This window comes from Salvelinus fontinalis, chromosome 40 (genome assembly GCF_029448725.1).
Source record: "Salvelinus fontinalis isolate EN_2023a chromosome 40, ASM2944872v1, whole genome shotgun sequence".
NCBI classification, from domain to species: domain Eukaryota; kingdom Metazoa; phylum Chordata; class Actinopteri; order Salmoniformes; family Salmonidae; genus Salvelinus; species Salvelinus fontinalis.
This window is the reverse complement of record NC_074704.1, coordinates 5,388,341-5,406,921: the sequence shown is the minus strand read 5'-3', so window position 1 is coordinate 5,406,921 and position 18,581 is coordinate 5,388,341. Positions and strand designations below refer to the sequence as shown.

The following is an 18,581-nucleotide window of genomic DNA, read 5'->3' as shown; positions in this document are numbered from 1 at the left end:
TGTTTGTGTCATCATCGCAAATCAATCGCTTTGTATTTTAAAAACACTTCAACCAGTAAAATGCTCTTTGGCTAGCTTTTCCATCAACCTGACAATGAGGGTTTGTACACTGTTTGCCAAATTGGCCCATAACTTCACCTAACAACAACATAGACCTACTGTAGGACCCATAACATTACCTAACAATAACATAGACCTACTGTAGGACCCATAACTTCACCTAACAACAACATAGACCTACTGTAGGACCCATAACTTCACCTAACAACAACATAGACCTACTGTAGGACCCATAACTATAACATAGACCTACTGTATGATCCATAACTTTACCTAACAATAACAGACCTACTGTTGGACCCATAACTTCACCTAACAATAACAGACCTACTGTAGGACCCATAACTTTACCTAACAATAACATAGACCTACTGTAGAACCCATAACTTCACCTAACAATAACAGACCTACTGTAGGACCCATAACTTCACCTAACAACAAATAAAGGAAAATAGCTCTGTGTGTTGTACAATAGCCTATCCATCAAGGAACAGTTCTCTACACATTATGAGCTAAGTACCGTAATTGCTGGACTATTAAGCGCACCTGAATATAAGCCGTACCCACTGAATTTTTTACAAATATGTATTTTGTACATAAATAAACCGCAAGTGCCTACCGGTATATTGAAACAAGTGAACTTTACACAGCCTTTAAACGAAACACGGCTTGTAACAAAAATAAATAGGCTTTTAAACTAAACACGGCTTGTAACAAAAATAAATAGGCTTTAACGAAACACGGCTTGTAACAAAAATAGAAAATAAAACGCAGTAAACAGTAGCCTACCAAGAAAGTGAAACTTCATTGCGGTGGCGATTGTTATGGCTTTCAGTCGGATCTGCACAGTTCCAACGTCTCATCATCGACTCATTAAGGCTCCCGTGCAGCAGCTCTATTTCCTTTTCCAACAACCAGATCGATCGCCTTCAACTTGAAAGCTGCATCATATACATTTCTCCGTGTCTTTGCCATGATGAGGGTGACAAAATGACTACCGTAATCAAAATGATGGCAAGTTTGAGCACGCTCGATTTACGTCACATTATGTGACGGTGCTCAGTTTTTTGGCGGCATGAATCTTGTGAAAAAAACAAAAAAAAACATAAATTAGCCGCGTCATTGTATAAACCGCGAGGTTCATAGCGTGGGAAAAAAGTAGCGGCTTATAGCCCGGAAATTACGGTATCTCTGTGTGTAAACAGACTAACGAGAGTAAAATGCTCTTTAGCTAGCTTTGCCATCAGCCTGAAACTGAGGGTTTGTACATTAAGTGTTTAACAAATTGGCCCATAACGTCACCTAACAACAAGATAGACCTACTGTAGGACCCATAACTTCACCTAACAACAACATAGACCTAGGACTATATACAATTTAATTTTTCAGGTGAAACATGGAAACTAAAATGGCTTTGTCATGACAATTACCAGATAATTTTGTACTAATCCCACTACGCTATTCTGTAATGTGTTGTCATTCTAAATGTCCTGAATAAAGGAAAATAGCTCTGTGTGTTGTACAATAGCCTATCCATCAAGGAACAGTTCTCTACACATTATGAGCTAAGTATCTTTGTGTCCAAACAGACTAACGAGACCCTACAGTAAATCAAGCAGACAATAACACAATATAAACATCAATTTGTTAGGGATGTTGGATCCAACGTGGAGCACGGCATAACTGTCTTTACCAGAGTAATGAATGAAGAAGCACTTTGGTTGTTGTTGCATGTTGTGATGTTTGTCATGTGACTGTCATTCAGAAAATGATTTCCTGGATCACTTGATGATAGTTGAACATGTGACTAACTAAACAGCTACAGTATTAAGAATGATGTGTAATTATTGAAGAACCGCGTTAATGACAGTATCCATTTGGGTGTTGTCAATAAAGTTAACCTGTTATGGCTGCAAGGGGCAGTATTGAGTAGCCAGATAAAAGGTGCCCATATCAAACGGCCTCGTACTCAATTCTTGCTCTTACAATATGCATATTATTATTACTATTGGATAGAAAACACTGTCTAGTTTCTAAAACCGTTTGAATTATATCTGTGAGTGAAACAGAAGTCATTCTGCAGCACACTTCCTGACCAGGAAGTGGAAAGTCTGAAACCGAGGCTCTCTTCTACTTCCTGCCTATAAATGGTATCATGATCATGATACCTAAGAGTCTACGCGCACTTCATAGACCTTCCCCTGGATGTCAAGAGGCTGTGAGAGAAGTAATGAGGTGATTATCTTGGTCTGAGATGGAACATATCATCTTGGAACGACGTGTTCCCCATTTTCGGTACTCTGAAGAGCGGACAGTGGATTTGCCTTCAGTTTAGCTTCCGTTATAGGCGACTACTATCTCCGGCTTTGATTTTATTTGATACATGTCACCATATCATCGTAAAGTATGTTTTTTCAATATAGTTTCATCAGATTATTGAAAATTTTTCGGGAGTTTTGCCGTGTTCCGTTCTTTTTTCTTTTTTGTAGCTGCAATGTAAACTATGATTTGTACCTGAAATATGCACATTTTTCAAACAAAACATATGCTATACAATAAATATGTTATCAGACTGTCATCTGATGAAGTTGTTTCTTGGTTAGTGGCTATATATATCTTTATTTGGTCGAATATGTGATAGCTACTGATGGAGTAAAAAACTGGTGGAGTAAAAAAAGTGGTGACTTTTGCTAACGTGGTTAGCTAATAGATTTACATATTGTGTCTTCCCTGTAAAACATGCAAAAAATCGGACATGTTGGCTGGATTCACAAGATGTGCACCTTTCATCTGGTGTCTTGGACTTGTTAATGTGTGAAAGTTAAATATTTAAAAAAATATATATTTTGAATTTCACGCCCTGCACTTGAGCTGGCTGTTGTCATAAGTGTCCCGACGCCGAGCTGCAGCCATATTAAGGTGGCTCTCGGTTAGAACCATTGGATTTTGCAAACTCTGAAATGATTTGGAATTTCTGTGCCCATGAAAACTGTTTTCCCAGCGTAACATAAGGAGGCACTAAATGTTACGAAGCATTTCAGAGATCTGAATACAAAAAACTGTCCTAACAGGACAATAACCTAAACCACAAGGCCAAATCTACACCGGAGGAGCTTACCAAGATGACATTGAATGTTCCTGAGTGGCCTAGTTACAGTTTAGACTTAAATCGTCTTGAAAGTCTATGGAAAGACTTGAAAATGGCTTTGTAGCAATGATCAACAACCAACTTGACAGAACAGGAAGGATTTAAAAAAGAATAATGAATGTTCACATGAAGATCTGTCTCCTATTGGATGACATCACGACTTACCATCAAGCCAACTCCTTGAAGGCCTTACTATGACATCACTCACTCCTTCTGGTTTGCAGTTGTCTAAAAAAACACTATTTTGCTCAAAACATTTATTTGTTTCCCTTTAGTGTGTTTATACTTTACTGTATTTATATATCACTTTTCAACAGGACAAGTTAAAAATCACTGGAGGACGTCATGAACAATACAGTGTGTGCAAATGGAGTACAGAGGCAATAAAGGCAATAAATAGGCCGTAGTAGCAAAGTAATTATAATTTAGCTGTGTGCAGCTGCAGCGATCGGTAAGCTGCTCAGATAGCTGATGCTTAAAGTTAGTGAGGGAGATATAAGTCTCCAACTTCAGCGATTTTTGCACTTCGTTCCAGTCATTGGCAGCAGAGAACTGGAAGGAAAGGTGGCCAAAGTAGGTTTTTGGCTTTGGGGATGACCAGTGAGATATACTTCCTGAAGCGCGTGCTACGGGTGGGTGTTGCTATGGTGACCACTGATCTGAGTTAAGGCAGCCCAGCAAAGACTTATAGATGACCTGGAGCCAGTTGGTTTGGCGACGAATATGTAGCGAGGGCCAGCCGACGAGAGCATACAGGTCTTAGTGGTGGGTGGTATATGGGGCTTTGGTGACAAAACGGATGGCACTGTGATAGACTGCATCCAGTTTACTGACTAGAGTGTTGGAGGCTATTTTATAGGTGACATCACCAAAGTCGAGGATCGGTAGGATGGTCAGTTTTACGAGGGTATGTTTGGCAGCAAAAGTGAAGGATGCTTTGTTGCAAAATAGGAAGCCGATTCTAGATTTAATTTTGGATGGGAGATGCTTAATGTGAGTCTGGAAGGATAATTTACAGTCTAACCAGACACCTAGGTATTTGTAGTTGTCCACGTATTCTAAGTCTGCGTCGTCCAGAGTAGTGATAATGGACGGGCGAGCAGGTGCAGGCAGTGATCGGTTGAATAGCATGCATTTAGTTTTACTTGCGTTTAAGAGCAGTTGGAGGTCACGGAAGGAGAGTTGAATGGCATTGGTAGGTGGATTGGATACCACCAGCAGGTATATCTCTCTGGTCACCCCCAAAACCAATTCCTCCTTTGGCCGCCTCTCCTTCCAGTTCTCTGCTGCCAATGACTGGAACGAACTACAAAAATCTCTGAAACTGGAAACACTTATCTCCCTCACTAGCTTTAAGCACCAGCTGTCAGAGCAGCTCACAGATTACTGCACCTGTACATAGCCCATCTATAATTTAGCCCAAACAACTACCTCTTCCCCTACTGTATTTATTTTGCTCCTTTGCACCCCTTTATTTCTAATTTGCACATTCTTCCACTGCAAATCTACCATTCCAGTGTTTTACTTGCTATATTGTATTTACTTCGCCACCATGGCCTTTTTTTGCCTTCACCTCCCTTATCTCACCTCATTTGCTCACATTGTATATAGACTTATTTTTCTACTGTATTATTGACTGTATGTTTGTTACACTCCATGTGTAACTCTGTGTGTTGTATGTGTCGAACTGCTTTGCTTTATTTTGGCCAGGTCGCAGTTGTAAATGAGAACTTGTTCTCAACTGGCCGACCTGGTTAAATAAAGGTGAAATAAATAAATAAAATAGATCAGCAACGGTGGCTTGCAAAAAGGGGATAGTAAGTAGCCCACCTTTGGAATAACTATGTATAGTTATAACTGTAGTATCCTGTATAACTGTAGTATCCTGTATAACTATGTATAGTTATAACTGTAGTATCCTGTATAACTATGTATAGTTAAAACTGTAGTATCCTGTATAACTATGTATAGTTAAAACTGTAGTATCCTGTATAACTGTAGTATCCTGTATAACTATGTATAGTTATAAGTGTAGTATCCTGTATAACTGTAGTATCCTGTATAACTGTAGTATCCTGTATAACTATGTATAGTTATAACTGTAGTATCCTGTATAACTATGTATAGTTATAACTGTAGTATCCTGTATAACTGTAGTATCCTGTATAACTGCAGTATCCTGTATAACTGTAGTATCCTATATAACTATGTATAGTTATAACTGTAGTATCCTGTATAACTGTAGTATCCTGTATAACTGTAGTATCCTGTATAACTATGTATAGTTATAACTGTAGTATCCTGTATAACTATGTATAGTTATAACTGTAGTATCCTGTATAACTATGTATAGTTATAACTGTAGTATCCTGTATAACTGTAGTGTCCACTGGATGTCATAAGGTGAATGCACCAATTTGTAAGTCGCTCTGGATAAGAGCGTCTGCTAAATGACTTAAATGTAAATGTCTGTATAACTGTATTATCCTGTATAACTGTGTATAGTTATAACTGTAGTATCCTGTATAACTATGTATAGTTATAACTGTAGTATCCTGTATAACTATGTATAGTTATAACTGTAGTATCCTGTATAACTATGTATAGTTATAACTGTAGTATCCTGTATAACTGTAGTATCCTGTATAACTGTAGTATCCTGTATAACTGTAGTATCCTGTATAACTGTAGTATCCTGTATAACTATCTATAGTTATAACTGTAGTATCCTGTATAACTATGTATAGTTATAACTGTAGTATCCTGTATAACTGTAGTATCCTGTATAACTGTAGTATCCTGTATAACTATGTATAGTTATAACTGTAGTATCCTGTATAACTGTAGTATCCTGTATAACTGTAGTATCCTGTATAACTATGTATAGTTATAACTGTAGTATCCTGTATAACTGTAGTATCCTGTATAACTATGTATAGTTAAAACTGTAGTATCCTGTATAACTGTAGTATCCTGTATAACTATGTATAGTTAAAACTGTAGTATCCTGTATAACTGTAGTATCCTGTATAACTATGTATAGTTATAACTGTAGTATCCTGTATAACTGTAGTGTCCTGTATAACTGTAGTATCCTGTATAACTCTAGTATCCTGTATAACTCTAGTATCCTGTATAACTATCTATAGTTATAACTGTAGTATCCAGTATAGTCTGGGAGGAGGTGAAACCACTCAGGCTTATTTGATGTGATCTAATGTTTTGATCATCTAGTTTTCCTTACAAGCATTCAGTCACCAAAGGGGGTTCGGTCATTCCTTTGTTTATATACTGTCTCATTGACAAAAATATTTTGGATTATTTGTTTACATCATTCCTTTGTCTCGACCCAGTACACAGTAAACGTTCCGAGGTTCTAATGTTGCCAAGGAGACACATTTGATTATTTATTCCGTTTGGAGAGTTGGGGGTCTGACATCCAGGATACACATTTTAGTTATTCTTTTATTCTTTTCAGCTTCTTTTTCCAAGCATCTTACATTACTCTGAGACTAGTTATCCTGGGATCTTACATTACTCTGAGACTAGTTATCCTGGGTTCTTACATTACTCTGAGACTAGTTATCCTGGGGAATAATTTCAATACATTTGCAAAAAATCGAAACCTGTTTTTGCTTTGGCATTATGGGGTATTGTGATGTCATTATGGGGTATTGTGATGTCATTATGGGGTATTGTGATACATTTTAGAATAAAGGGATGCATATTACATTTTTGGCCAAATTAAAATCCAGGAACTTTACAACTTTATCTCTCTAGGTCATGCCAGTAGGCTACAGTAGGTTGTATCTCTCTAGGTCATGCCAGTAGGTTACAGTAGGTTGTATCTCTCTAGGTCATGCCAGTAGGTTACAGTAGGTTGTATCTCTCTAGGTCATGCCAGTAGGTTACAGTAGGTTGTAACTCTCTAGGTCATGCCAGTAGGTTACAGTAGGTTGTATCTCTCTAGGTCATGCCAGTAGGTTACAGTAGGTTGTATCTCTCTAGGTCATGCCAGTAGGTTACAGTAGGTTGTATCTCTCTAGGTCATGCCAGTAGGTTACAGTAGGTTGTATCTCTCGAGGTCATGCCAGTAGGTTACAGTAGGTTGTAACTCTCTAGGTCATGACAGTAGGATACAGCAGGTTGTATCTCTCTAGGTCATGCCAGTAGGTTACAGTAGGTTGTATCTCTCTAGGTCATGCCAGTATGTTACAGTAGGTTGTATCTCTCTAGGTCATGCCAGTAGGCTACAGTAGGTTGTAACTCTCTAGGTCTAGCCAGTATGTTACAGTAGGTTGTATCTCTCTAGGTCATGCCAGTTGGTTACAGTAGGTTGTAACTCTCTAGGTCATGCCAGTAGGCTACAGTAGGTTGTAACTCTCTAGGTCATGCCAGTAGGCTACAGTAGGTTGTATCCAAGTGGAAACAATTATCAACCCAATGTGGAAAGTGTCGAATTTGGTCAACAACAAAATTAATGGCTTATTTGCTACGTGAGGTTTACTTGATCCAACAGAAGTTTCGTAATGCTTAAGTTGTTATGTGGACACGTGACATACCGACAACTTTGATAAAAAACAATATAGGAGTTGTCTCCAGATCGCTATGCATATTCATGCTAGTAGCTTAGCATCTCTCTCCATTGAATACAGGCGGTGCATATTCATGCTAGTAGCTTAGCATCTCTCTCCATTGAATACAGGCGGTGCATATTCATGCTAGTAGCTTAGCATCTCTCTCCATTGAATACAGGCAGTTGACGTCAACAACCCTCATAGAAGATAAACAACAGATTACAATAATAAGATGTATCCACCAATCCAAAGAAAGGATAGGCGGGAGCTAGACAACACGCAGTGAAGCTTTGTGGACAACAACTCCCCTTGTCAGGGCGGAGAGACATCTTGTCAGTATATCCATTATCTTTGGTGTAGCCAACCCAACTCTTACATGGCACTATTGGGGGGCACGGTGTGTAGTAAAACATCACTACATGAAAATCACTACATGCAGTGCCCCCCAGTCTGCGGTCAGCAGATAGACCCTTCTCAAATCTATATGTTAAGTCACTTTTTGGAAACGGAACAGAGAAAACAAGGGGTAGCTTGTTCTCTACGTCGTCTGATTCTAGACATATCAGTCATCATCCTGGGCCCTCCGTTGAAGAGGTATTGACGAGCCAACTCCGAATATCCAAAGTTAAAAACACATTTAATGCGATACTTACTGGTGTTAATCAGATCTCCTATCTCCTCCTCTTCATCTTTCAATGTGACAGTAATCTCCCCTTCCTTCTTCACTCCAAAAACTGCATCCTCCTCTTTCTCTTCATCCTCTTCTTTAACTGTAACGTCTTCCTCCTCTTTCACTCTGAACGCGTCTTCCTCTTCTTTCACTGAAACGTATATCTCTTCTTCTTTCAGGGTAACAGCCTCACCCTCTACTTCTTGTTTTACTGTGATATCGTCTTCTTCCTTCTCCTCTTTCACGACAATGTTCAGCCCCAGAGCTTCTTTCTCCGTCCAGCAGACCCCCTCTTCTTCAACGAGAGGGGAGAAGTTTAGGGAGCTCATGTTCGGGGATGTTAGCTAGCTAGCTATCATTAGCGACTAGGCTAGTGCTAACTAAAACAGCCAGCTACTATAGCTGACTAATACAAAATAACGTAATATTAAATTAAATAAGTTAACAAGTAGATACGACAGAAGTGTGTCTAAAACACAGTAGGTAATATACACCGAAAGCGTATAAATAGCTTGAATCTTTCTGCTATGTTGGCTAGCAAGCTACCGAGGTGGTTGACGAGCTGTTTATGAAGAACCGTCCACTAGATTATACGTCACGCTGGCAGCGTCGCCTGAAAGACGCACATCGCCGTCTACTGACTGGAGGGGAAACGCAGTTGAGGATCATATTTTATTTTCAGACAAAGATTATTGTAAATGGATTTAATTAAATAATACTATTATATTGAGAGATACAAAGACAGGAATGTGTTGATTGATTAGTGCGAGTAAAAAATGTTTACTACAGCACATTTAAGGCAGTTTCATTAAGTTATATTACATCTAAATTAGCTACTGTAGGTCCATACTGCTCCTACACGGTGTAACAATACATCATGTAGATGTATATAATGAACAGACTAGGTCCATACTGCTCCTACGTGGTGTAACAATACATCATATAGATGTATATAATGAACAGACTAGGTCTATACTGCTCCAACGTGGTGTAACAATACATCATGTAGATGTATATAATGAACAGACTAGGTCTATACTGCTCCTACATGGTGTAACAATTCATCATATAGATGTATATAATGAACAGACTAGGTCTATACTGCTCCTACATGGTGTAACAAAACATCATGTAGATGTATATAATGAACAGACTAGGTCTATACTGCTCCTATATAATGAACAGACTAGGTCTATACTGCTCCTACATGGTGTAACAATACATCATGTAGATGTATATAATGAACAGACTAGGTCTATACTGCTCCAAGGTGGTGTAACAATACATCATGTAGATGTATATAATGAACAGACTAGGTCTAAACTGCTCCTACATGGTGTAACATTACATCATATAGATGTATATAATGAACAGACTAGGTCTATACTGCTCCTACATGGTGTAACAATACATCATGTAGATGTATATAATGAACAGACTAGGTCTATACTGCTCCATCATGGTGCAACAATACATCATGTAGATGTATATAATGAACAGACTAGGTCTATACTGCTCCTACATGGTGCAACAATACATCATGTAGATGTATATAATGAACAGACTAGGTCTATACTGCTCCTACATGGTGTAACAATACATCATGTAGATGTATATATTGAACAGACTAGGTCTATACTGCTCCTACATGGTGTAACAATACACCATATAGATGTATATAATGAACAGACTAGGTCCATACTGCTCCTACATGGTGTAACAATACATCATGTAGATGTATATATTGAACAGACTAGGTCTATACTGCTCCTACATGGTGTAACAATATATCATATAGATGTATATAATGAACAGACTAGGTCTATACTGCTCCTACATGGTGTAACAATACATCATGTAGATGTACACTACCATTCAAAAGTTTGGGGTCACTTTGAAATGTCCTTGTTTTTTTAAAGGAAATCAAATTATTTTATTTATTTACCTGTTTTTGCTTTGTCATTATGGGGTATTGTGATGTCATTATGGGGAAATTTGATGTCTTATGGGGTATTGTGATGTCATTATTGGGTATTGTGTAGATTGATGAGGGGGAAAAATGATTGAATCAATTTTAGAATAAGGCTGTAACGTAACAAAGTGTGGAAAAAGTGAAGGGGTCTGAATGCTTTCCGAATGCATTGTATATATAGGGGCAGTACTTAGTGACATCACTTCATGAAACAGAAGGTACAAATATATAACATAGTTTCACAATATCAACATTCAATGTATCAAAATATATAACCAAGCTGGAAGTGGAAACGCCAGCCCAGCCACAATCCTAGAGGTTCACTGATGATCAACCTCCTCCTTCACATCTGACTCCTGATGATCAACCTCCTCCTTCACATCTGACTCCTGATGATATAATGATTTAATTTTATAATAATATAAAGACCTGCTGTTTTCAAACTCTATTCCCTATGATGTTAATGTAGAATGGAGGACCAGCCTATTCCCTATGATGTATACTACAACAGAAATAACTTAAAATGTATAACTTTAAATTAAACCAATAATTTGCACTCATGACTTGACTGATTTAAGTAAACCAAAGTTCTGTAAATACACAATTCCATCTAACCAAATATCAAAGAATGTTAGCTATATGCAGTTATCTTAGCCAGCCAGCTAACATTAGCTATATGCAGTTATCTTAGCCAGCCAGCTAACATTAGCCATATGCAGTTATCTTAGCCAGCCAGCTAACATAAGCTATATGCAGTTATCTTAGCCAGCCAGCTAACGTTAGCTATATGCAGTTATCTTAGCCAGCCAGCTAACATTAGCTATATGCAGTTATCTTAGCCAGCTAACGTTAGCCATATGCAGTTATCTTAGCCAGCCAGCTAACGTTAGCTATATGCAGTTGTCTTAGCCAGCTAACGTTAGCCATATGCAGTTATCTTAGCCAGTGTTAGTAAAACGTTTACTGTTGACAGGAGAACAAGAGGAGACAATAGGACGAGGTGGATAATTGTATAATAAGGCAGATTTATTCAAGTGTAAAGATATTAGGCAAAGCGTGCGGCACGGCTCTTTCTGTCTGATTTGTATGAAATCGTCCGGAAAGAGACAGCCTCAAGAATCGCACAGCACTATATAGACAACAAGCAAAGTAGGTAGATCTGCGAGTCTGGCCCTCCGATTGGTCGATCTGGGTCTTGGGCAGTCCCGAACAGGCCTGGTGTCCACGTTCCATTGGTTCCTGAGATAGTCCTTTGTCTTGTGCTCCAAGCTTGTGTTGGGTGTGTTCTGTGGTTATTATGGGGGAGGGGAATTATGTGTGTCTGTAGTTGGTGTCTTAATAAGTCCAGCATATGTCCAAGAGAAATGAGGAGTATGTGTATTTTTGTATAAAATATGGCTTATGTTGAAATGTAGTTATTACTAGTTTCCAGTCTCTATTACAATGTCTTACACCAGCCAGCTAACGTTAGCTATATGCAGTTGTCTTAGCCAGCTAACGTTAGCCATATGCAGTTATCTTAGCCAGCCAGCTAACATTAGCTATATGCAGTTATCTTAGCCAGCTAACATTAGCCATATGCAGTTATCTTAGCCAGCCAGCTAACGTTAGCTTTATGCAGTTATCTTAGCCAGCCAGCTAACATTAGCTATATGCAGTTATCTTAGCCAGCCAGCTAACATTAGCTATATGCAGTTATCTTAGCCAGCCAGCTAACATTAGCTATATGCAGTTATCTTAGCCAGCCAGCTAACATAAGCTATATGCAGTTATCTTAGCCAGCCAGCTAACGTTAGCTATATGTAGTTATCTTAGCCAGCCAGCTAATGTTAGCTATATGCAGTTAACTTAGCCAGCCAGCTAACATTAGCTATATGCAGTTATCTTAGCCAGCTAACGTTAGCCATATGCAGTTATCTTAGGCAGCCAGCTAACGTTAGCTTTATGCAGTTATCTTAGCCAGTCAGCTAACATTAGCTATATGCAGTTATCTTAGCCTGCCAGCTAACGTTAGCTATTTAGCCAACTAGCTATTAGCCTAACCAGCGTAGCCAACCAGCTAACGTTAGCTATTTAGCCAACTAGCTATTAGCCTAACCAACGTAGCCAACCAGCTAACGTTAGCTATTTAGCCAACTAGCTATTAGCCTAACCAGCGTAGCCAACCAGCTAACGTTAGCTATTTAGCCAACTAGCTATTAGCCTAACCAGCGTAGCCAACCAGCTAACGTTAGCTATTTAGCCAACTAGCTATTAGCCTAACCAGCGTAGCCAACCAGCACCGAGACCATTTAGAACCAAACTAACAAAACCTAAACGTGTTTGCAGATCAAAAGATCAGAGACAAACAGAATGATGGGAGAAAATTAACCTTCAGAAGTCATTGATCAATGCTGATAAAGTAACACACTGCTTAAATAATAATGAGTAGTTATTTATGACGTATAGTGATTTGTAGATCAGTCAGTCGCCTGCAGTGTCGAACCAAACCAAACCAATCAGGTGGTTGTTCGATGAAACGAATCTTCAGACGTCATTGATCACGTGCTGCTGATAAAGTGATACAGGCATCAGCACACTGCTTTGAAGTTTAATGCTTTCAAGTTCTCGTACCTCCGGTATCAAACATAACATCCCCATCGAAAAGTTGACAAAACAAAAAGGAACAAGCAGGTTGATTTCCTCTGTCATTTTGAGCCCACCGCAAGAAGGCACCAGAGCCCACCGTGCTAACGGGTTCCCACTAGATAACACAACCACACAGTTAATGAAAAGCATGAGGTGAAGCTTGAGCTAGATATCAACCTATCGAGCTAGTGTGACCTTCCTGGTCTCTCAAGTCAGTGAGTCAACACAGGAAGGAGCAATGGATGGATAGTTCATTTATTTCCAAAGCTGCAATGATGGGACACACACAGTATGGATGAATGATCAGTAGTGACGGGATATAAATAGCACTCCCACAGCAATTCTACATTAATCTGCCCTATAATATACTAACAAAAAAACTATTGAAATGTCTATCAAAGTCATTGTGATCGTATAGTGGATTTAACCATTCCTACTAATTCCTAATTTACTATTATAAATGAATCAATTGTTTCCATGTGTCTCATATTCACTACATCAGAATAAACTGTCATCCATTTTAGTATCAAAATATATCAAATTAACCTGAAAAATGACTCAAGGTCCCCCTCTACAGGCGAGGAAGTATAATACACCTAAACTAACAAAACCGGGCTAATAAACTGTCTGAAGTTCATGAGTTTATAAAACATATACTTTATACATTTGTCATAAATGACCTGCATTGATGAGACACACAGTCTGAATGAACGATCAGTAGTCGCCAGGGTAAAAATAGCACTCCTAAAGAAGATGCATTTACCAATTTGAAAGAGGGAACCTTAGCATAAAACCCACATGGAAAACTGAGATTTGGCAAATAACATATAAAGAGAGGCTTATTTGACGCCAAACCAACAACAGTAGTTACTAAAACATAAATTGCTAATGTATGATTTAAAACGTGGATTTTATGATGTAATGTCAACTTTTCATATTTCTATCCCGGGACTATTCAATTTTGAACTCACCCACAGCAATTCTCCATAAATCTGCTGTGGATTACCCAGAATCCCGAAATAACAAATAACAAACCAACCATTCCAGTGTTATTTTTTTTACTTGCTATATTGTATTTACTTCGCCACCATGGCCTTTTTATATATATTTATTTATTTATTTATATATATATCTTGTTTGCCTTCACCTCCCTTATCTCACCTCACTTGCTCATATTGTATATAAACTTATTTTCACTGTATTATTGACTGTATGTTTGTTTTACTCCATGTGTAACTATGTGTTGTTGTATGTGTCGAACTGCTTTGCTTTATCTTGGCCAGGTCGCAATTGTAAATGAGAACGTGTTCTCAATTTGCCTACCTGGTTAAATAAAGGTGAAATAAATAAAAAAAAAAAAAAAATGAATACATATGTGATAATTCAAAAACAAAACTGGTTGTGCGTATAGGGAACCAGATCGTGAACACAACTAAGTTACTAAGTCTTTAACCACACTGTATTGTTACACTGGTGAGTAAAAACTCATGCTTCCTACACTAACTTTTTGTCTGAACATTATAATATATATTTTACGTCACACTAGTGTCATTGTCTTAAAGTCGCACATCTCCATCGCAGTCAGAGGTTCAGACTGAGCGTTACCCACTCCAGTCAGCAGATGGCGGTGTGCGATTTTAAGGCAATGCGTTTAGTGTGACGTATAATCTAGTGGACGGAACGCTTCTTTCAGCAGCAGCAACAGTTAGTCCGCCACCTCGGTAGCTTGCTAGCCAAAGTAGCCGAACCCATAAAGCTCTTTAGACGCTTTAGTGTATATTAGCCACTGTATTTTAAACCCTTGTCTGTCGTCTAGTTGGTTAGTTATCCTATTTAATTTCATATTTACGGTGCTGTTGTTATTATTCAGCTAGCGGGCTGGTTAAGTTAGCATTAGCCTAGCTAGCTAACATCTCCGACCATGAGTTCACTAAATTACTCTCTTCCTGCTGAAGAAGAGACGGTCTGTTGGACGGAGAAAGAAGCTCTCATCAAAGAGGAGGAGGAAGAGAAGGATGTTACAATACAAAAACAAGTAGAGGGTGAGGTTGTTACAGGGAAAGAAGAAGAGAAAGACGTTACAGTGAAAGAGGAGGAGGGTGTTACAGTAAAAGATGAGGACGATTCAGTTTTTGAAGTGAAAGCGGAGGATGGGGAGTTTACGGTCTCATCGGAAGAAGAGGAGGAAGAAACTGAATATCTGGGCCCGATTTCCCAAACGCAATTTAAGGCATCCAGTGGTTCTAAAGATGAACTTAGCCATAAGATGGTTTTGAGAAACCGGGCCGTGATTACCACTGGTAAGTACTGTCTTAAATACAGAGGTACAAACTCTGCAGTTGTTGAACTGATGTTTGGTGTTAAAAGGGAAATCTGTAATAACCATTGATTCTTGGAGAATATAACACATGCATCATGAGCTTAGTTCAACTGTTGTTCCCCATCAGAACCCAAAAAGAAGCTTTTTTTACTCCAATGTTTAGAAACAATGTAAATCAACAGCCTCAACATTGTTAAAACTATAATGTTGATATCATGGATGGTCAGTCCTTTCAACCATAGGTCTGTCTATGAATTTGAGAGTAGTTAAGTGTCTCCAGGCCCATCATCATCTTATTACCAAAACAGTGGTGGAATGACTGCTTTGTTATTGTTTCAACTTCAGATTGGTTGATTGATGTGTGGCTTTTTTAAAGGGACAACCTAGGATTTAAACAGCAACAAAATGGCTGCCAAGAGACTTGGTTTGGTAAACAGCTGAGGGATGGGGGCTGGAGAAATGTAACCACTCTCAAATTCATTGAGAAAGCTATTGTAGCAACCGTAACCCAACACCTAGCGATCTCGTCAAGAAGTTCAGACATCTTGGCGTAACAGTTATAAGGTGTTGGCTTGACGGTCACTAGACCCAGGTTTGAGTTCAGCTCAGGGCAACCCCCTGAATTCACTACACTATGAATACAAGGACTGGCCATCCATGATATCATAATGATAGTTTTACCAGGTTTCTAGGATATATAGTATATTCTAGTATTCATCCATGATGTCATAATGATAGTTTAACCAGGTTTCTAGGATATATAGTATATTCTAGTATTCATCCATGATGTCATAGTGATAGTTTAACCAGGTTTCTAGGCTATATAGTATATTCTAGAATTGCCAGTGTAGATTTCCTTTGGAGGCTAATGATTAGAGCTGTTAAGTCATTGTATAATATTCAGCCAATTTTTTTTCATGCCTTTACATTAATGGCAAGACATACCTAGATGCAATTACATTCATGAATTGGTTTGAAACCTTTGTTTTAAACCCTTCTCAAAGTTGGTGCCTTGACAGATTTGTAAAAAATGGTTTGTCAAGAAACACTATTTATTTATTTAAATGTAACCTTTATTTAACTAGGCAAGTCAGTTAAGAACAAATTCTTATTTACAATGACTGCCTACACTGGACGGTGCTGGGCCAATTGTGCGCCGCCCTATGGGACTCCCAATCACGGCCGGTTGTAATACAGCCTGGATTTGATCCAGGGTGTCTGTTGTGACGCCTCAAGCACTGACATGAACTGTCCGCTGCGCCACCTCGGATCCCCAAAATCATGTTCTAGTGCTGTCCCCAACTAAAAGACATCTTGGTCAACCAAGAGTCATCTGTTCTTTCTACCAATCGCCCCATGTGTTTTTATAAAATCTGTATGTACTGAACTTGTATGATGCTTTAAGCATTCTGTTTGATTAAATAATTAAGACACACAAATGACTCGAAGTCATAACTAGAGGGAGCCGGTCGTCAACATAACCTGACCACAGGGAGCCGGTCGTCAACATAACCTGACCACAGGGAGCCGGTCATCAACATAACCTGACCACAGGGAGCCGGTCGTCAACATAACCTGACCAGAGGGAGCCGGTCGTCAACACAACCCGACCAGAGGGAGCCGCTCGTCAGCATAACCCGACCAGAGGGAGCCGCTCGTCAGCATAACCCGACCAGAGGGAGCCGGTCGTCAACATAACCCGACCAGAGGGAGCCGGTCGTCAACATAACCCGACCAGAGGGAGCCGGTCGTCAACATAACCCGACCAGAGGGAGCCGGTCCTCAACATAACCCGACCAGAGGGAGCCGGTCGTCAACATAACCCGACCAGAGGGAGCCGGTCGTCAACACAACCTGACCAGAGGGAGCCGGTCGTCAACACAACCTGACCAGAGGGAGCCGGTCGTCAACACAACCTGACCAGAGGGAGCCGGTCGTCAACACAACCTGACCAGAGGGAGCCGGTCGTCAACACAACCTGACCAGAGGGAGCCGGTCGTCAACACAACCTGACCAGAGGGAGCCGGTCGTCAACACAACCTGACCAGAGGGAGCCGGTCGTCAACACAACCTGACCAGAGGGAGCCGGTCGTCAACACAACCTGACCAGAGGGAGCCGGTCGTCAACACAACCTGACCAGAGGGAGCCGGTCGTCAACACAACCTGACCAGAGGGAGCCGGTCGTCAACACAACCTGACCAGAGGGAGCCGGTCGTCAACACAACCCGACCAGAGGGAGTCCCCCCTCCGCTGCTGGACTTCGTAAATTCTGCCGTTTTGCTCCTGAAGTTTGCAGTAATAGACTAATAGACTACAGATAGATAGACTAATAGACTAGTAATTTATCTGACCATTTCTACCAATCTGCGTGCCAGTTATGATTTTCATATGCACATTTTACTGGAACAGTTTCATTTAATTTATAATTGTATCTCAAAATTATTGTCTGTGATTAATCTACATTCTATCTAAATGAAAATTATACAAATCTAAAAGTAACTGTTATTGCCATTGTGACATCATGATGAATTCTAGATGCCAACTATGTAAAGATAGCCGACATAAAGCCAACAAATTAAAACATTGCATTCTGCAGGTAGAAAATATCCTGATAAAAATAAATATCCTAGAAATCACATTGGCTGCACATGGCCTGTCTACTACAAACTTGAAACATTGTTTCAACTATCAACTGGGTCAGGAAACTCGGATAGCAAGCTTGCAACATTATATAAAATATTCTAGGCCCTCAGTTTCCTGCTCCAGTGAGTTCTGGACAGACACAGCTATAGGCTATTTGTGCAAAGGATAAGAAGTAATCAGGTATTTTATGACATTTCCACTGGATCATAGAATTACGTTTTTCCCTTTAATGCTGAGTGGTTATCGAAAGGGTGAGAGCTGGAAATATTTTACGAAAATACTTTGAGGAACTATTGTCATTCACAATTGATTTTGATTTTTTTGCATTTGATTGTGATTTTTACTTGCTGTTTTACTTTGAGGAACTATTGTCATTTTTAATTGATTTTGATTAGATTTTGTTTGCTTGCTGTTTGGAGGTGAGGAAAAAGTTACTTTGAGAAGCTCCACAACTCATTAGTGGTGCAGCGTTAAGACAATGAGAAATACTATCAGACATCCCCAAATGGGCACATTTATAGACCTACATTTGTGTGCCGGCCAGGTAGACTAGTCCTACTAC

At 39.4% G+C, this 18,581-nt stretch overlaps 1 protein-coding gene across 3 annotated transcripts in view; it reads left to right on the top strand.

Annotated features, from left to right (window-relative positions):
- LOC129839905 (zinc finger protein 664-like) overlaps window positions 1-18,581 on the top strand; it is a 138,054-nt gene that overhangs the window by 97,614 nt on the left and 21,859 nt on the right. Inside the window, exon 1 of one of the 3 annotated variants that reach the window (XM_055907615.1) lies at window positions 14,738-15,355. The exons of the other annotated variants lie outside the window; for them this stretch is intronic. Within the exon in view, the coding sequence (XP_055763590.1) occupies window positions 14,977-15,355 (379 nt within the window). The 5' untranslated portion in view covers window positions 14,738-14,976. Of the gene's footprint in view, window positions 1-14,737; window positions 15,356-18,581 lie in introns of those variants that run through there. 3 annotated transcript variants of the gene reach the window in all.